The sequence below is a fragment of the Myripristis murdjan genome, chromosome 6 (genome assembly GCF_902150065.1).
Source record: "Myripristis murdjan chromosome 6, fMyrMur1.1, whole genome shotgun sequence".
Classification (NCBI taxonomy): domain Eukaryota; kingdom Metazoa; phylum Chordata; class Actinopteri; order Holocentriformes; family Holocentridae; genus Myripristis; species Myripristis murdjan.
The window spans coordinates 27,295,868-27,316,999 of NC_043985.1; the positions used below are offsets into that span (position 1 = coordinate 27,295,868).

Below are 21,132 nucleotides of genomic sequence, written 5' to 3' on the forward strand. Positions count from 1 at the left end.
ATTAGCATGAGTTCACATCGCTTTTAGCTGTGTGAATTTAACAGATAATCTTATTGCCAGTACATTAGACAGGGCCTTGAATTAATACACACTGCGGATTTTAAGACACATTTCATCCTTTTTGTTTCAATGTGATATTGATTATCCAGAGTCAGAGTCAAGCGATCAATAAAGTATCCTTGGTCTATGAAGGACATGCAGAGGGAGAGAGAGGATTTTTTTAATCTTGATGGAATAAGATGAGACTGTGTCTTGGCTCGTGGTGTATAATGCCAGGCTCAAAATCTTCCGCCAGTTATTCTCCACATTTTGACATTGAGAATGACAACACCATTTGATTTCTGTCAACAAATAACAAACCTTAAGAGCAAACACAACCAGATACCCTCATAAGACAGTGGTTTCTTTGTCTCTGGGACTTTGCTGTATCATGAATATGAGCAACATGACTAAAAAAAAACAAAAAAAAAAAAACATGGCAGCATGACTCACATTCCTTTTAAGAGCAGGCAAACATTGTGGTAGGAGGCAAATTTAATCTGGCTCCGCTGACAGCTGTTGACTGGGAAATAAATTTCCTTAGTTGTTTTTCAAAATAAGGTGCGTGAGGATACATCTTAAACATGGGACAGATTTAGAAGAGATACTAAAGGTGCAACAGGAAAGATTTTTTAGCTTTCTCGTAGAAAAAAACATAACATACAAAATATGTCTGAGGGGTTTGGAACATTTTCTGATCAGTACCAAAGATGTAACAATCATTTGCTGAGATTTCTGTCTTTAAAAATCTCTATTCTATCTCTATTGCTCTAGTCTTACTTTCTTAGTTTGGTCCTACGAGTGACTGGTGATTAAATAAGGATGACAAATCACCCACCCGTATAAATATTAAAGAGTTTTTCATCAAGATGCATCACCTCTTCATTAGACATTTCTGGTGGAGCGCTGAACTGATTAGCAAGCTTCACCTCTGTTGTGGAAATGTGACTTTATTGTGTTATCGGCGTAAATTAGAGGACACTGTGAGCTGTGCTGGAAACCTGTTGATGTTGTTGCAATTTCTCGGTTGATGAGGTTAATTAAACACTTGTGCTAGTTTTTTTTTTTTTTTTTTTTTTTTAGCTTCATTTGTATCTTTAAATCAAGCAGTTGCATCGTTGAACACAGATCGATGTGCTGCATGGGATGTTTGTAGTTATTTTTTACAGCATTTAGAGTAATGCACTTGCACTTTCTGTCTCAGTGCACCTGCTATTATTTTGATATGATGCAGGTCCAGCCTTTTCCCCCGACTCTTATCTTTCCCTTTGCCTTGCATTATTACATTACATAGGCCTAGCCTTTTTATGCTCTTTTAAGCCTTTTTTTTTCTATATTAATGTGTATATATTCAAGTTGTTCCCCCCTTTGTTGTTTGCAACTGCTTACTTTTAATTGCCCCATGAGGGATGAATAAAGTAGTGTTGAATTGAACTAGATTGCATAAAATATTAAACAAATTCCCACAGCCCTCTGTACCAACCCTGAGCCCATTCCCTATAGGAAACCCAATTCCAGTCCTCACCCCAACCCTAGGACCAGAGGAAGACAACACAATTATATAATATAAAGTAAATAAACAAATAAAAAAAAGATGATTGGTGAGATGTGATTGTGAGCTGCAAATATGGAGACAACAAATGGTGCAGAGCGTGAAAATGCCTACCATTTGTGATCATATGTGTGAGCACTGGCATTTGTGTGTGTGTGTGTGTGTATTTGGTGAGTATGTCAGGCTTTCTGAGCCACTGAGTCCAGGGTGTGCAGTCCAGGGATCCCTGAGTTAATAGATTTCTGTCCGTGGTGCTTTGAGCGTGTTGATCTCCTGCTGACGGCTTCACACTCCGCTTTAAGCACAGAGAGCAGAGGGTGGGCGGCTCAGAGTAGAGCCTCCTTAACACTGCAAACATTTGGTTAATGTACCTTATTGCTCCCCCATTGAGCTGAATTTCACTTTCCATTCACTCACCGCTAAAAAAAAAAAAGAAAAAAAATCACCCCTGATATTCCACGTCTCACTTGGGTCATTGATATTTGTGCTTGCAGGTGCAATTTGTATTCATTTAATTCCACACCGAAATATTTGTGTCTTAATTTCCTCCCTCATCGGACTCTGGAGTGCAGCAAGGGATCCATAAGAGAAATCCTCTGATATTAATTATATCTTCAATCTCATTTTTTTTTCCCTCCTGTGTTCTGGTACTCGACGTTTGCTTTGTAAACACAGATAATCTTTGGATCCGTTGTTGTTGCGATGCTGTTGGTTGTTTGCTTCCCTGTTTGCTCTTGTCTTTATAATGCTATTTTATATTGTCGGCTAAGCATCACGCAGCACTCCCTCTCTCCTCCCTCCGTCTCTCCCATTCGACATATATATTTGTTTTAGTATCTCTGCCTCTCCCTCTCTCTCATTCCGTTTCCCTCTCATCCCCCTCCCACACACATTGAGTGTCCTTGTACTGTGGGCAGTGTATATGTGCACAGCAGCACTTGAGACAACTTTTTTTTTTTTTTTTTTTTTTTTTTATACCAGCAAGCCACTTAACAGCTTTATATAGCAACTACCCAAGGAGAGGATTAACAGCAGGAAACATCAACAGAATGGCTTGCAGTGATACAGAACACACACACACTCACACACATACAGACACACACCAAACTCATTGTACTCGCTGAGCCTTGGCTAACCACACACAGTGTACTCCTCTCATCCACCTCTTTATGATACATTATTATATTAGTCATCCGGCAGATGCTCTTATCCTTAAGGGATTGTAGTGTATATACCAGCTTTTCATCAGACCGAGCTGCAGAAAACATCTCTGACTTTGAAACATCCAGTGGAGCCTGGGAGCCTCTGTCTCGCAAGGTTATTTGATCACCTGTCTTGTCTCAGTCAGGTGAGGCAGGAAGTGTCATCTTCCAGCGCTCGTGGAGACATTGTTCGCAGACGTTCTTTATTTAATTCACCAGATCAGAGGGAAATCGCGTTCCCGTTCACAGGCACGGAAACATGCGGCGCACACACTCGCTCGCTCAGACAGGCGCCCCACCCGTCGCTCACCTACTCACTCTCACGCACGCTCACACACTACTACATTCTTCATTACCATTCTAGAGCTGATGGGCTCTAATTATCTGCCTTGGCTCTGATTAGTCTCTCTGTAACGAGCTAATTAGACAGAGCCTTGTAAAATCATCACTGCCATTACCACAGAGACATGGCTGGGAAAGGCACCAACAAGCAGGAGGCAAGGCATGTGCCGTGCTCTGCTCCCCGCAAAGATTTGATAGTCAACTAAATGTTAAGTGGTGGAGCCGTGATTTCTCTTTGATTAAGTGCCTTTTAAAATCCTCTAGTTTGGAATAGAATCTTTATCCTTTCTCATTATTCATCATGAAAGGATTGTTCCCTCTTACAGTGCAGGATCATCTGACTAAATCTGCATAAACTGCCGCTGTCGACGTTTTAGGAGATAGCATCTGAACATTGATTAGTTTCCCTGCCCCCACGATACAGTGGCTATTTATCCAAACGAGCTATCGTCAGATCCAAGTCAGAAGTTTTCCCTCCGCAGAGCAACTTTAAAGCCTGAGCAGAAAGCTAGATTAATTCTCTCCTCTAGCTTCTTCCTCCCTCTGTTATTATCCCTCTAACAATCCTTTTAGGAGCTGTCACACACTTTATGGCTATTGTGTTTCAGTCATGACCGCTCCAGAGCTAGTCTTGAGTGCAACACATTGTGTTTCTCATCAAATGCAGGCTATCCGAACTATAAACCAGTTAAAAAGAAATGGGAAATGTGATCTCAGCAGCTGTTTCCTGCTCTCAGACCCAGCTGACCAAACTGTAGGCGCCGTTGATTTGCTACGACAATTTACACGTTCTGAAGACTTTATTTTACGTGCAGTTCTTTGATACATCGAAGCAAGAAGTCAGTAGATAGTGATGGTAAACAAGATGAATGCATGTACCGATCAATACCAATATAAAGTTTTCATTATTGACTGTAGCCGACTTGGGAGAGGCATGATGTGACAGAAAATCAGGGAAAGCAGTAGAGTAGAACTCATACGGTGACAGAGCATTTCTGTTGAGTCGACCCTCAGGTAGTGAAAGGTTGCACTGGAAAGTCCTGCTGCTTTTGTCTGGGATTATAAAGTACATATTTAGCTCCTGGTCTAACAGAGGAGACCTGTTACATAATGGGATTTGAAATCCATAGTTACTTTTAGACCTTAGGTAACTAACCTTTGCATGTTGTGTTTGTATTTGTGTGTGTGTTTGTGTGAGTGCACGCATGTGGGTATGTGTGTGTGTATTTGTGAGAGAGAGAGAGAGAGAGAGAGACAAGAGACAGACACAGAGAGAGAGATGTGAATGTGAAAGTCAAGTGTGTGAATGTGTGAGCATGTGCGTGAGTGTGACTGTGACTGTATGTGAAATCCGTGTGCTCGTATTGATGTGTATGTGTCTCTGTGTGTGTGTGTGTCTCTGTGTGTGTTTGTGTGTTTCCTGGTGGGGGGTTCTTCTCTTCGGCGAGGCAGATATCCTCCATGGATCTCAGACCACTGAACTGGTTGGCAGCTCTTCTGACGTTCCTTCATCCTGTATTGACACGGGATCACAGCCAATATCTGTGGAAGTTGTGACTTAGCTCACAATCCTGTTACTTGTCCCACTTTGCAGAAATAGATTCAAACACAAAATGTGTCCTAGATTAAGGACGTAACAGAGTGAGCAGCTTTTGTGCACTCTTGTCTTATCTACCCCTTCCTTGTTCGGTTGTCATGAGTTGCTAGATTGTGTTAATACAGAATATTTCCTCCGCACTTTGCTGAATAGTGTGGATAAGAATCCGCACTCTCAGTTCCACTTAAAGGCACACCAGACTCCTGACACTGAGACTGTAATGCAGTAGTACACCAGCCCTCTTTGGGCTGTTGCTGTCTTCCACAGCTCAGGGGGAGAGAGTTGGTAATTGGATTCCAGGAATCTTCTTATTCACTCCAGTGAGGATGTGTGCAGGCGACAAAATGCCTGCAGTCACAAGGCATCATCTCTAGGCCCCTGTGGGAAGATCAAGGTAGCTTTACACAGGCTTGGTAGATGAGACCCTGGCTGAGACACTCTCCCACGGGAACCTGGGTGTCTGGATGCCTGGATGGGAGCCCTGATGGAGGATGGAAGATCATGTCACCTCCACCAACCTCCACCATGTGCCCAGACAGCCTTGCTGACATCCACTTCCAACAATCTCCCCAGCCCGGCAGCTATGTAACAAAGGGAAAGAAACGTGTAATGGAAGTAGAGAGATAGCTGGTAAATTGCTACTTTAAGATAGCGTGGCAATTGACTTTGACCACTCTGGCCTGAAAAGAAGAGAATGTGCCAGTGTGTCGGCATGCGGCCTACGTTGTAGGTACAATGCACATTCAGATGTATTTTAATCCTGCAGCATTATGTTTTTTCATCGACTTAAGCCAGGTTTGTATCTCACAAGGGTTCCCTTATGTACCCTCCGCTGACACGCTGCCTGTCTCCACTTTGGGTTCCCCTGGCTGCTTGTCTCCCTTCTACCCACACAGTTACATGACAGCTGTCACTTTCAGAAACCACAGCGCCATCACTATCTCTGCACTATCCCTCAGGCCCAGACTGGTACCTGAACAAGGTGAAGCTGAAGATCACTGATGTCAATGACAACCTCCCAGAGTGGAACATGGAGCCGTACCCCTACCTGGCTGTGGTCTCCTCCGAAGCCCCTCCAGGAACGTTGGTGTACCAGCTGCAGGCCCGCGACAGGGACGAGGGCGTCAGCGGGGAGGTGGAGTACTTTCTGTCTGATGGTACGGTTTCTGGTATTCCTGTGCACACACACACACACACACACACACACACTCACACACTTGTATGAGATGGAGATGAAGGGATCCTGTGAAGGTGGAACACTTCCTCACTCTTAAAATAGACTGACAGACGATGGATTGCTGGATATAAACACAGCCAGACAGACAGCAGCACAGTCACTTAGACAGATCGCCACAGGCATCCACACATTCATTCACACACTCATGCACTCTTTATGCGTCTCTATTAGTTTATCTGTCTCTCTGTCTGCCTGTCTTTCTCTGCTTCTGCTTCTGTCTCTCTCTCTTTCTCTCTCTCTCTCTCACACACACACATACTCTCAAAGACACACACGCACACACTTATGCACAATCGCACAGACAGCCAGGGGCCTTCACACATTTGTGTATGCACTCATCATGCACTCTTGTCTCTCTGTCTGCTTCTCTCTTAGCCTCTCTCTGTTTCGCACACACACACACACACACACACACACACACAAACACACAAACAGGCAAAGTGGGCTGTTGGAAATCTGCCATAATAGTGGACCCCCTGGTGGTTGAAGGGATAGAGGTTTGTTGGCATGTCAGCGATGGGGCGCTGTGCTAATATTGCTTGTGGGGGTTTACAATTCACCGGTGACTTTCCGCTGACCTGCATTACTCCCCCCTGCCTGCCCTCGATGTGATTTAAACTACAATCACCACAGTTTTAGTGGTTGCTCTCCCTCCTAACCCTCTGCTGGATCATGCAAAGGTCTCGTGTACGCATCTCTTTTAAGCAGGAAGGTTTCATCCGGCACATTTAATACAAACCAGCAAATACTCAAGACTTTATATTTAATCGACTCTAGCTGACCTGTCTCTTAGTTAGACTGGTTTATAAAGCATGGCCTTGTTCCTCAGTAGTAAAACTGATAATAGAGTTGTAATATTTGCTGTTTGATGAATAACCTTTTCCCGATGACCACTGGAGAGCTCAGTGTTTCTCTTTTGGCCGGAGCGGGGAATAAAATGTTTTAAAGATCATGGACACAAGAGCTTATGCTTTAATGTTAATTAAACATCAGCCGAGTCTTCTTTCCATCTCTAAATTGTAAATAAAAGATGGCCTGGTGTTTCTGTAGCGAATGCACATGCAAATGTTTCGTCACTGGTTTTTGATTCTGATCGTTTTTTACACCAACAGATGAAAATGATTTTCACAGTTTGACAGAGAATAGCACTCATTATGTATCTGCCTTTGAAGCGAGTTAGCTGTTGATAACTCGGGCTGCAATTCAGCTTGAAGTCATGCGTCACATACAGACTGAATGTGCACTTTTCTGTCTTCATACATTATACAACATGCAGAATGCTTTGTTGTTCTTAAAGAGATCTTTTAACACCGTGGCTGTGGAGTATTTAATGCATTGGGCATTTATGGTACAGTCGGGTTTCGTAGAGCTGTAAGAGAATGACAAACCCTGTTAAACACTTCTGTATGTTCATCTGTCAGACTCTTTCTAAAAGCGGCTTAAAGGATGTCTGTGTCTTTCCATCACAAAGTTCGGTTGTGTAACTGTGTTTGCTTGATAGCTTTAGAGGTCAAGGCTAACTTCATCTTAACAATTCACTTATGTTAAAAATTTTTTTGCTCCTTGGAATCTGAAGGTTGCTGCTCACAAGTAATTCCATCTTCTGAATACTCGTCTGGCGCGCACATTTGCAAAAACGACTCCCTTTCCCCATTATAATCACTTAAAATACACACATTAATACCAAATGTATTCCATATTTAAAGTGCTGAGAGGTTCTCGGGTCCTCTCGTCGCTAACTTGAGAGAGCTCCAGTGAGACATAAGTGGCCGAGCTGGAGCTAGCTGCTTAGTTTAAACATATTTTCTGATTCTGGTTTACATGCACGGAACATGTTTCCTTGATCTGTGATGCGACTTTTAGCCGAATATTGCCCCCTGAGCTGTCAATCACAACCACAAACAAGAAAACTAAACAGAGCCACTGAGGCAAAAATTTTAATATGCCTGGAAAAACTGTCCCTTTCAAATGGGAAAATTTCGATGGATTTACAGTCATTTTTAGCAAACAGCCCAATATTCACAAGTTGGAATTACCTGTGTGTAGCATCTTTCATGTTTCAGAGAGCAGTTTTTCTCATCTTCTGAGTGTGAACGGGAACAAATTATGTTAGCCTTGACCTTTAAGATACCTCTAAGAGCCCAAAGCGTATTCTGTACACATTTAAACAGCTGATGTGATGTGATGAAGTACAGTACGACCCTTTAAAAGCACCAATGTTCCTGCTGCTTTCTGGTCCAGTGTAAAGAAAACCTTTGTTTCAGGGTGTTTATACAACACTTATGACAAGCGTCTTGAGAAATGCATGAAAAATAAATGCATTGTACCAAATGACCTCACGTGGCAACTTACGCTTGAATCACAATGACGGACAGTAGCACTTTGAACTCTGTTGTGTGGCATGGATAGCCCCAATATGCCAGAATCACCCACTTCTATTCAATGTAATGTAATGTAATGTTTCTGACTTATTTCACAAGCCGAGACTGCAGGATCAGAGATGGAAAGAAGCCAAGAGCAGATTTCTGATACTGGCAGTTAACTTTAGTATTTACATTTTGCAAGACTAAATTTCAGAGTGAAAAATAGCCTTTTTTACTGTGCTACATTTATCTTCCAATTGTAGATACTGATTATTTTGGAGACTAAGGTTGTACATGCTAATATTTCTACTCTCTTACTTAAGTAAAATTTTGAAAGCAGGGTGTTTTACTTTTCTTGGTATATTTTTCAATTATGGTGCAACTGCTGCTGTTATTTAAATGAAGGATGTGGGAGCTTTTTCACCGCTGTTCACGGTATTCTCATGGGTTTGGACCCTGTGTTAGAAAATGTCTGTATCGCCCTGCAGGAGGTGACGGCTGCTTTGCGGTGGACAAGAAGACAGGCCAGGTGGTGACCACAGGCCTGGTCCTTCAGAGGGACAGAGAGTACTTGTTAAGTGTGGTGGCCCTTGACGGCCTGGGCAGTCGCAGTGCCCCTGCCATGCTTTCTGTGGTGGCAGGAGCAAGAGCGCCGCAGTTCGCCAACACCACGTACGCCATCTCCATACCTGAGAACACACCTGAAGGACAGCCGTGAGTACCAGATATGCTCAGGCCCATAGGCACAGCCATAAGCAGGATGTATGTATGCATGCACACGGTCAAACACATTACTTTCTCACACGATTTATGCATGTTTATTGTTGTCACTTGTCTGTCGAGTAAAAATGCATACAGCCGAGGTTTGCCACACCCACAGAAATTATGAAACAGTTGAATTGCGGCTAATGCACACATGCGAATGCACACTCAGGTGTTAATTCACAAAGCCTCCAAATGAAACTTGCTGATGTGTTAAGGAAAACTCATTTTCCCTCACCGTTTCAGTCAAGCATAAATCCACAAATTGCAGTTTTCAGATACATCATTACAATAAGCAAAGCAAACTCCTACTCACAAAAAGGCAAAGAAATGTAACTGCGTATTAAACTGACATTAAGTCCCAGAAATTATATCGATTGAACATGTGCACAGCACCTAACCGGTTGATCATAGATGACTCCATCACAAAAGCGGTTATCTGGAGAACCAAAGGGGTCCTTTAGGGGTGTCAAGCAATAATTTTGAGCAATTATTTTGCCAATGTGTTGAGTGAATCCGTGTGTCAATGTTAAATGCTTCCATATGACATCTAACCAATTTAACACTCAACGCCAAATATATTTTTACATGAGGGCCTCTAGGGCAAATTCACTCCAAATCAGAGTTCATGCCTTAATGAAAGTCAACTTGGACATCCACAACATGGAAAAGTTTGAAGACCGCTGGATCGTAACAGCATTGATTTAAGAAAAATGGAGGTTGCTTTTGAGTCAGCATGAGTGCGTTTTGACTCAAACTGTGCAGAGAATAGATCGCCGGAGGCTACTTCTCTTTCGACTATTAACCCCAGAATGCTGCCTCTCTCCCACTTTGTCCTGCAGCTTCCTGGTGGTGTCTGCCATTTCCTTCCAGAAGCAGCCAATCACTTATAGCCTGTTGATCAATCCCAGTAGCCTGTTCACTATCCGGCAGGACACCGGGGAGATCAGCCTGACTCGGACTCTGGACTTTGAGAGCGACCAACGCCGCTACCTGCTGATGGTGCGAGCCAGCGAGGAGCCCGGCAGCCTAAGCACGGCCATAGAGGTTGGTTTAATTAGAAAGTGATGGAGAGAGTGTCCGCGAGCTGCAATAAGAGCTGACTCACTCATGTCAGCCGAGCCATGGCCGAGGTTCACCGCTGGTTTATTATTACATCAGTCACGCAGAAATTTAGCTATAATGCTGAATTAAACCAGAGTGAAAATTCGCTTTGTTGACGGGCCTCGCTGTTTGATGCTACTGGATGTTCACAAAGCCCCTGACAGGCCAATTACACCTACAAGCTATGTGGCTCAGATATTGCCAGACAAGACAGCATTAACTAGAATGATCTGATCTCAGCACTAACCTATTGGCACCACAATGTATCGAATGAACCGCGATTTAGAGGCAGCAGTGTTTCCAAAGAAATGACATCATCGGTGGTCTGTGGGCCCCAATCATCTTTTTTTTTTTCATTTCGTTTTGTTTTTTTGCTTTGTTTCATCATTTTGTTTCTGTGTCTCTGCACTTGCTGTTTGTGGAATGTGATCTGCGGATACGTTGTGTAAAATATACAACATCCTCTGAGGCTCTTGGCATGAGAGCTCATAATCCTGAAACTTTATTCACTTAAGACTATTTCTCATTAAATTGTTCAAGTATTCAGTGTCTTGAATTATTAATTCAAAGATTTTGTTACCCAGTTATCATGTCAGGCACTTATTTCACACCACAGATTTAGCAGGCAAAATCTCTTTCTGCTCAGCTGAATGTTGTGAACCAGGGGCTGGAGAGTGTGGGCCTGGGAAAACCTATCCCAGCTATTTCAGGACTATTACTCAGCTGTCACTTCACACTTTACACACAGTGGTGACAGGGAGCTTGTAGGGCGGAGGGCGGCTAAGGGCCTTTGTCGAAAACACACACAATGAGGCACACACATGCTCAGAACATTTCTATTTTTGACTCAGGGAAATCATGAAGTGGAAGATAAAGGATGTGTTGAACTGGCAACTTGAGAAACTATAAAATGCAATTTAGATTAAGTTTCGAGGTCAGCCTCCTGTACGTCCTGAGCGTTTCCTGCGGCTGTCTCCTGGATTTAAGGGTTATTAAAGAGATGCTAATTTTGTATTCCTCTTCACCGATTTTGTGTTTTTTTTTCCCCTCCTCCCTTCTCCTCTCCTCTCCTCCCCTCTCTCTCTCTCCTCATCATGTCACTAATCAGGTTCAGGTGTTGATAACGGATGAGAATGATTGTGTCCCAGAATTCCTCCAGTCCATCTACAGCGTGGATGGAGTCCCTGAGACTGTAACCACAGCAACATCCCTGCTGCAGGGTGCGACTCCTCTAACCCCATACTTTACATCCATCTGTTCCTTTCTGAAACAAAGAGAAAAAACTTTTTTCTCTCTGCAAAGACACAACGGCCTTTTATTTAAAGATCCCAGCATAAGGCATGGGCTGCAGTACAAACTTTAAAATAATTTTTCCTGGCTTGCTGACCTGTGACATCTGAAACACACCAACTTTGCAGTATCTCCTTCTGTAATCACAGTCTCAATTATTCTACACCAAACTAGCTGCTCTGAAGAAGCCATAGTTTTTGTTTTGATTTATTATATACACGATGGAAAATGATACACAGATTAATCCATATCACTGCATGAGATTACCTTATAATTATTAATTAAGATCATTTTTTTCTGTTGAACAGGCCTTTATTACATAATAGATTTGCTTGTAGCACTGATAAACCTGAACTATCATTGCCATTGTTTGTTTATTGCTTGAAAAATGACACTTCAGTGTAATTGCTTTAAATATAACCTAGGATTCATCGTGTAATCCTTTAATATACTCTTGCAAGCTTTTCTCACAGCCTTGGAGTGGATCTGAATGGATCTCAAAAAGATTCTATCATATTTCACTCTTGGATAACATCGACTACATGGCTAATTAAAGAAATGTCTAAGTGTTGAGGCCCCAGGGGAGCCCCACCCCCATGAACTATCACCCTGCTTCAACTGGGCGTAAAGATGCAGATAGATATTAAACCACGAGGCATTCACTTGCACTTCCCTCGTTAGCAGCTGGTGGGAAAGAAGCCATGTTAAAATAAAGCGGCGCTGTCTCGGTGTACGGTGAGAGGAGTTGTGCAGGTGGTGTTTCAGGCAAATTTTACCGCCTCAGTAACTTGACATTTAACCAGTCACTCATGTAATGCAAACTATGCAAGGATAAATACTTGCCAATTCTGATCCACATTAGAAAACAACAGACTGGAGGAGAATGGAGTATTGAGATGCACAGGCTACTGTTGATGCTTGACAGAGAGGAAATATACACATCAAAGGAATATGCAGTACTGAGTCTTATGAGCTAGAGGGGCTATACTTGAAGCAGTGAATTTAAGTGAAATTTACCAAACAGCAAACTTTGCCAGACTTAAATTAGCTTTCCAACCAAGGATGTCAATATTTGCAGCGGCAGTCTTTAAAAAAAAAAAGAGCTTATCCCACATTAGAAACATATATATATATATATATTATTATTAATTGCCTCTGAATAAAATAATAATTTTCAAAATATTTCCCAGCGCCAAATTCACCTCATTACTTGTATCGGTTCTTTTTTGCCATCTTCCGAGCTTGTCTCTGCAAAGGATGACAATAGTTCTGGAGGGCAGTACACAGTATGTGCACTGCTAATTGCAACTGCCAGCGCCTATGATCTATTACATGTTTAGGAAGGCCATAAAGAGATAATGATCTGCACAGATGTCAACATATTCATCAGCTAAAGCCATCTCGTCAGCTCATTTTGACTAATTGTTAATAGATAGTTCTTGTGTGATATTTGTTTTAACTCTTTGTTTCCTCCCGCCAGTATTAGCCACAGACTGTGACTCGGGGTTAAACGCAGAGCTCACTTATTACACCCTGAGCCCAGACTTCAGCATTTCCCCCCACGGGACGATCTTCCCGGCGGGCCGGCTGGACTACGAAAGACCCAACCATCTGTATGAGTTTGTGGTGATGGCGGTGGACAATGGCGAGGAGCCTCACTCTGGCACGGCCACGGTCCGCGTGAGGATGGCTAACGTCAACGATGAAGTCCCCGAGTTCTCCCAGCCTGTGTGAGCAGATTTCTCTCTAATAACTCGTCGACCCCCAAACCACAAATCACCTCATCAATCATCCTTTCTCTCACTCCTCCATTTCCTCCATCATTTCTCCTGTTTATCTCAGCTATTCTCATTTATACTCTATTTAGAGTCCTTGCACCCTCCATCACACATCAAGGAGTGATGGGTTTCCAAAATATGTATTGCACATTGTAAATAATAGCACTGTATAAGGCACCAAAATGCTTTCTGCAAGACAAAGCTGATTGTGATGTTGATATCGAGAAGTAAAGTAAAAGAATATCGCATAGCATTTAGAAAATGTCAAAATGTATGCGTGTGTGTGTGTGTGTTTGTGTGTGGGTATGCTTCTGGTTGAAAGAATTCCTGGTTAAACCCTTATACAGACCTAAATAATACAGCGGCTGCCGGCAGTGGCCTATCTCTGATCCGCCAGTTCACAGGTTTTATTCTCAGAGAAGCTTTGCTTTTAGAGCAGACATAGGTAGTTGCATCACAGACATACAGGTGGTTACATCACGCAGCACCTTCCTTCGGGCTATTCATCTCGTAACATCTAATGCTAGGAGTGTTGTCCCAAGCACAAAAACTGTCCACAGTGTGTGTGTGTGTGCACGGCTATAGTAGTACCACTGTGACGGAGCAGCTCAATACATTTGGGTTGAGGTGTTAATCAGCCATCTGGCATCAATACAATCTATTACTCACTTCCCGTAAATTAACCACAAACACTGGATGGCACTTTGGCCCTGTGGTATCATTATGTCTCCTCAAGGTTAGCTAATTGCCTCTATATTATGGTAAAACCTTGCATTCTCGCACAGCTCCTTGGGGATGTTTTCCATCTTTTCCCAAAGTATGCCGTAAATTGACGTAGGAATGCAATCCAGCATGTCCTAGAGAGTCTTTTTGGCAAAGCTGAGTGAGTGGGTGGGCAGGAACTGTCACAGCCGCTCTACTGCATTTATTCCCCTAAATGAGTCGGCCTCTTGTCCTGTCAGTCATGTGTCAGCGACCTTCACACAAACTGCTGCAGACCTCTTTTGCTCGCTTTTGTTCTATTGTTGCGTGATTGTCTCAGTGGGTGGACAGACGTGGGGACAAACAGAAAGACTGACAGATGGAACGGCAGACGCGCAGACGGACAGACAAATATACAACTAAAGACAGAGAACAGACTGAAATACCAGTGTGGCGCAGGCGAAAAGAGCAAGAACAACAAAAACACACACGTCAAGTGGGACAGAACACAGGCAGTCAGATATGCAGATAAACAGGGAAACCTGTCGGTGTGCAGACAAATACTGTTGCCAGACCTGCAGACAGATAGTTAGGTATGCAGGCTCTCTGCCAGGTAAGGTCTGTTTGGGCTCCTCTTCATAGCTCACTGAGATGCAGTGAAGTGCTTTAAGGGCAGAGGAGGACAGAAAGGCTAAAAAAAGCACGCCGCCAGTTATGTAGAAAGACATAGAGGTAGACCAAAAGATACAGTGACGTTTGCAAAAGTATTATATTATTCTTTGAGGGAGACTGATAGACAGCTGCGAGCGGACAGACGTGGACTCTGCTGGCATGTCTTGACAGTTCACGGCTGAGTGGGATGTGGAGAGGGGGTACGAGGGGAGGAGAGGAGTGGGCAGCACAGGCAGCTGCACCGAGAAACCTATAGACAGGCAAGTAGTCAGACATGCAGGCCAACAGAAAGACAGGCGTTCTGCATCTGAGTACACCTTCACAGCTCAGTGAGACGTAGGGAGATGCTTCAGGAGGGGAAGAGGAGGGAGCGTGTGCATGTCTCATCCTGCAGAGCCGCGGCGAGGTGGCCTCTGAGCCGGGTGACAGATTACAGGTCACTCATGATGCCACGACTAGCGGAGATGAATCACCCATCAGCGTTCCCCTGTAAACCATCAATCACCTCTGACTCCTCGCCACAGACACTGACACCCCCTTCCACTGACACGCATACTTACACACATGCACACACACACACAAACACACACACACACACACACACACATACGCTGGAAGAGGCTCCAGAGGCACGAAATCTTGTAGGGGATGAGTTCTGCTGACGAATCAGCTCAAACTCTCTCAAAATGCCGTCCTCCTCTTATATCCTGTTCCTCTCTGTCTATCTATTTCTGTCTCGCTCTCCCTGCTCCTCTCTCTTCCTCTCCCTCACCCTCCCACATATCACTTCCCCTGTCTTTTCGTTGCCAGGCTTTCACTTGTTGTCACCTATTCCTCTCTCCATCTCCTCTTCGCTCCTTGGCCATTTCTCTTCATCTCACAGCCCTCTAACTCATACAGTTCATCTCCACCCCTTTGTTCCATGTACCACAGTGGTATATCAGTCTCTTTTGTGTCTCGCTGGGTATTTCAGTGCCCAACACCACAGAGCAAGCAAATCACTGTTGACATTTTAAAAGGCACTGGATCAAATGGCCCAAAGTGGGCTGGGTATGTGGAAAGACCATTTGTTCAATGACTTCAACATCCCAGTAGACATTATCGTTTGTCTCTGGCCAGGCCAGCTAAGAGGACAGGTTAAATCATAGTGACAACAAAAAGCCACAACCATAAGTCTAATCAGCCCGCTGATGCTTTGAACCGTGTGAGTGATACGTCTCTTGAGTGTGTGTGTCCATGCATGTGTGCATGTCTCTTTATCACTGATTTTATGTGCGAGTGTGTAGCTTGTTTTGCGTGCATGATTGCTGAGAAATAACTGTCCTACCTCTTCCCAGGTATCGAACCTTTGTTTCCGAGGATGCAGGCCCAAACACTCTGGTCGCCACAGTACTGGCCAAAGACTCAGACGGTGATGGAATAATCTACTCAATAACCGCAGGCAACGAGGAGGGCAACTTTGTCATTGACAGCCAGAAAGGTGATACTTCTTAATTTTCCAGTCAGGCTTTACATTTGCAGCTCCCACTCTAATTAACAGGCTTTCCCTGAAATCACAATTTCAATTTTCTTTAATATAATCCTACTTTGCAGTATGCAGTGCCCTCTACTTTCAAAGTCAATCTGGAAAGATATTGAAAGCTGATATTAAAAGCAATAATTTCAATATGAGTGCCACTGTTTCTATTATTGAGGTCATAAATACAAATGCTGATGTTATTCAAGAATTTTTCCATAGTGAGCTTGTCTTTTGGCAGGTATGAAGGAATGTTCCCCGTTTCGGAGCTCTCTAGCTCTGGTGACTGCGCAGTTTATCTTTTTTATTTACCCTTTGATCCGAAACCAGTGGCACATTTGTCAGACACTGTGACATTTGTCAACCAACCCTTTCAATTCAATTTCACAACAACCGCTCTATCATAGCTCACAATCTCCAGCCTGCACTCTGCCAGCTCCTCTTTCTTTTGTGTAGTCCTCTTATGTTCCTTTCCCTCCTTTCTGTGTCTCCTTAGAGCATGAAAATGCTAAGTCAAGTTGAGTCAAAACTTTATTTGTGTAGCACATTTCATACACAGGGGTTTCATTTGTGTCACGTGAGATAAAAATAGTGCTTACATATCAGAAAACGAATTGAAGTACAATGAACATTAAAAATCATAGATAAAACATGATGGATAAAACGAATAACAAAGAAAACCTGGTCAAAGGCAGGAGAAGAAAGGAACACAGTCAGCTTTGAGCTTTTTCAAGAGGATAGAGTTGAGGGACATCTGAGGCAGTCTGGCAGGCTATTCCAGCGGCAGTCACTGAAACTAGCTTCACCAGATTTTGAATTTACCCCAGGAATGAGAAAAAGGCCAGTGCCAGACGACCTCAGACGGTCCGATTGGGTCATAACTGATAAGCAGGTCTGAGATGTATTTGCAGAGCCAGGTGATTTAGTGCTTAAAAAAATAAAAAGCAGTAGAATCTAAAAGTCAGTTCTGGAGCACACAGCTAGCCAGTGCAGAGACCTAAGAAGTAATGGATTTGGATTTTGCAGCCGTCCCACAGTCTTTTTGGGTAGGCCAGTAAATAGGGCTTTCGGTAATCCAGTATACTAAAAATGAGGACTTCTACTACATTTCCTCTCTCTGAGCTTGTGCACCATGTATGTGAACCTCCTTGTTTTCATCAGTAAAATGCATTTTTTTGAACATCTTTTGTACAATTAATCATTCATCTGATTCAGGTAGAAGAGATAGAGTAGAGTAATGCAGAGTTGTGTATTTTCAGTATAATCATTATGTCTTTGGCTGATTTGACCAAGTGGGAGCATGTGAAGACTGAGTTAACAGGGGAAAATCCCTGTCATGTCCGCTTTTTCAGATAAAAAATTCTGAAAGATTTGACCCTTTTCAGGTAAGAAGCAATCCATCCTGAGTTCAACTGTCTTCTCAAGTCTTGTAACTCAGACACTGACATATCAAAACTTGCACTCAGATTCAATGATACTAAAGCAGAGACTGTACTAAAATTATTGATTGTTAACGACCTTGAGGGCGGCTGTTACGGCTATACTATGGCTTGGACGTCAACCTGAATTTAAGACATCATGAAAATTATTGATGTTATCATGCCGTTACTTGTAGACTTTTTCAAAACTGCGGAAAAGGAGATTGGACATAATCAGTCGGCGATATGATGGGGGGATCAGAGGGGAAGCCATCTGCCTTGTTGGCAAAATGAGCGAAATAAATTCTCCTCGATACCCCGCCATCCCCTCTCTCCATTCCGTGGTAGCAGAGAGAGTGCAGGGGCAGAGGGATTGTTTAGTTGAATATGTTAGTCTTGTCTGCCTGACTCATTGATCCTTTATCTGACTGAGGTTTGTGCAAGTTAGAATCTATGGCTCCAACCACAACTCTGAAATGTCACTAGCCTAACTGTGCAGCGTATAGATAAATCCATGGCGCTGTCCGTGGTGCTGAAGTGGCAGATGGATTTGTAACTGTGCCTTTTTCTCTCAGTCCCGCCCTTCTATCAGTTTCATCTTAGATGTATAATCAAACTGTGTACTATAAATACTCAATTCTATACTATATTGTAGTGTATAATCTATAAAGTAGTGTCGCCTTCATGAGCAAAGTGACAAGTAGCAACATGTAGTCGTGGAAGAGCAAGAGGATCCTAGAGACAAACTGCTCTCTGTAGTATTCCTATTATATTTCTTTGATTTTTTAAAAATCTTTTATCTTTATCTAATATCTTTAATATTTCTGTGATCATTTAGGAGCATCCGTGCTGCTGAAAATGCATCCCAGACGAAGCCACCTCTTCAACAAAATATTTTCAGGGAAACGTGACTACAGATAGAGTTTTTACTACAGATGTTTGGTGTAACCTGGGAGCCGAGTAGATAATGTGACTGAGGAAATTAAACTGCACTCAGCTGCTACACTTACCTAATTTGAGGTCAAGTATATACCGTCGAAAATCCCGGTGTGTTTTGAAAAATAAGCATTATTAAAATAATTAATCCCCACTGCTAAAAAACAACAAATCACTTACTGCCTATAATTGATGATTATGGAAACAGCTAGACTTAATTTCTTTAACAGAGGTTTGGAAACCTGTCTGGTAATCCAGGGGGCTTACCAGACAGCATGGAGGTGCTCAGGATAGTCAGCATGCTGTTAGACAGGTACAAACCCTCTTAAAAAAGGTTGTGGGAAGTGGATCAAGGGAACAAGTGGACGATTTGAACTGCTGCACAACCCTTTCAAGTCCATTGGCACTGACAGTTGAGAAATTGGAAAAGAAGACGGAGGTGTACCACTGAGGAGATATTGGACGAGGCTCAGGTTTTTCAACAGGATGGGTTTTAACAAAGTTATCTGGAAAAAGAAAAAAAATATATGGAGAAAGGCAGTAAATTCTGTAGTAAGTTCAGTTGAAATTGAGAGAGTGGGTTTAATAATTATCTATCCTGAAGAAAAGATTTTGCGTATTGTTCTTGTTATCATCAGTAATCCCTGAGAAATATGATTGTCTGGCAAGTTTGATTTCATTGTGTCTGTCCTTATCCTTATCCTCATAGATGTCAAGGTGAATCTGAAACTTTATGTTTCGCTGTTCATTTTCATCTCTCGACCAATCGGTTTTCTCACTTCTAGCTAGTTCTCCATTTCTCCATAGAGGTTTATATTTTCCCGACAGCGTTTTGTTTACATTGGAGCAGTGTCATTTATAGTCATTTGTAAACAGAACTTAATCGTCGCCACATCATTATCACAGTATGACATTGAGGGCAGTGTCAACTCTGGATAGTTAGAATTGAAAATAAGAGCTGCAGTGGCTGGGAGATCGCATCTAATAACCATTTAAAGAGCGCTGGTGTGATCTGGAGGTAAGAATGCATCAAAAGGCATGCAAAAAATGACCTGACATGGCAACATCAAGAATAGCAGTCATTGTGCTACCAAATCCTTTATTAATAATAAAAAAAAAAAGTCCAGAGTATGACCCTGTTTGTGAGTAGTCCCAGTGACATGCATTGAAAAACCAAACCTCTCTAACAGGCTAATAGACTGTATTACATCAGAAATTGTGTTGTTGTCAGCACAGATAAAAATAAAAAAAATAAATAAAAAAACACCAGATATTGCAATACAGTCAGAATCTAAGGGGAAGATAGGCAATTTCATGTAAGAAGAGGCTTTGGGGATAATAGACAGTGACAAAGTAAAATGAGAGATAAAAATTTCAGAGAAATGGTGAGGTACTCAAAATTTGTGAAATCTCCAAAGGAGATACTCCTACTGAGGAGTTTATCAGCAAACAGAGCCGAACCCCCGCCCTTTTCTTGTTATGCCTGGTAACATGCAGAAAGTCAAAATGAGGGGGTGAGGTTTCTCCCAGCTTTTTGTTGATGGTTTGATCTAACTAGGTTTCTGTGAGCAGAATCCAATCTACTTTTCATCCTTCCATTGATTTCCCATACCTACTTATTCCTGTTCAGGGTTGCAGGGGGACTGGAACCTATCCCAACATGCATTAGTTATAAGGTGCAAAGGAAAAAAAAAAAAAAAAAAAAAAAAAAAAGCTGGACAGGTTTCCAGGCCATAACAGGGCTAACACATTCACAGAAAAACACATTCACAGCTAGGGGCAGTTAGGGTTCTTCAGTTTCTTCAGTTCACCTGACCTGTCATTGCACTATGGCAGGAAACCCACATAAACACAGGGAGAAGATTCAGGTCAAGATTTCAAATCTAGGGTGTCCTTGCTGTTAGGCGACAGTCATATTCACAAATTATATTGTGTTTCATAAATGTTTTGTAGATCTAAATATCTGATGTTTAGCAGTGCCAGCTTTAAAAAGAGTGGAAAAAGTAGTCGTGATTAATAGACTTTATTTACTCTCGATAAGGCTCTCAGCATTCGCTACCCTGCAGTTACTGGACATTACACACTGCTTGTCACTTATCCCAGCTAGCATGGAGGTCAGATTGTTTGGGCTAACAGCAGGAAGAGAAGAGGAGCCGGGACACCTGGTGTATATCAAACACAAACTTGGATCCAGAGGCTGGGGGCTAAATGTGGAGCTTGGTCGAAATCCAGCCAGTCAGATTTTAAATCGTTTACAGGGGAGGTTAAATTAGCAGTAACCAGATTTGCTCCCTTATCATTGGTAGTGGGGATTGTCTCCCTGTCCTTTGCTGTGTCTTCCATGGCCAGAGAGCATCAATAACACCATGACCAGTGCAAAGGCAGAAATTCAGAAGCCACTGACTGTTTAGTCCCGATGTCCTCTATAGCAGCATGGACGAATATAGTGTGAGTGGTCAGGCGGAGGTCAGTGAGAGCAGGTATGTATTCAACAATATCCAAAAATGTAGCACCAGGAAAGCACTAAGTGAGTCCTCTGAGAATTTCCCACTAGCCTTATAATTGAATCACCCACTAGTAGAAACTCTGGTTCATTGGTTATGCAGCCTCCAGTGTGGACAG

At 42.7% G+C, this 21,132-nt stretch overlaps 1 protein-coding gene across 1 annotated transcript in view; it reads left to right on the forward strand.

Moving 5' to 3' along the window:
* Positions 1-21,132, forward strand: part of LOC115361328 (neural-cadherin-like) — a 77,842-nt gene that overhangs the window by 15,882 nt on the left and 40,828 nt on the right. The window contains exons 2-7 of the mRNA XM_030054748.1: positions 5,692-5,889; positions 8,821-9,046; positions 9,937-10,141; positions 11,307-11,418; positions 12,969-13,218; positions 15,978-16,120. Coding sequence (XP_029910608.1) covers positions 5,692-5,889; positions 8,821-9,046; positions 9,937-10,141; positions 11,307-11,418; positions 12,969-13,218; positions 15,978-16,120 — 1,134 coding nt within the window. The remainder of the gene's footprint in view (positions 1-5,691; positions 5,890-8,820; positions 9,047-9,936; positions 10,142-11,306; positions 11,419-12,968; positions 13,219-15,977; positions 16,121-21,132) is intronic.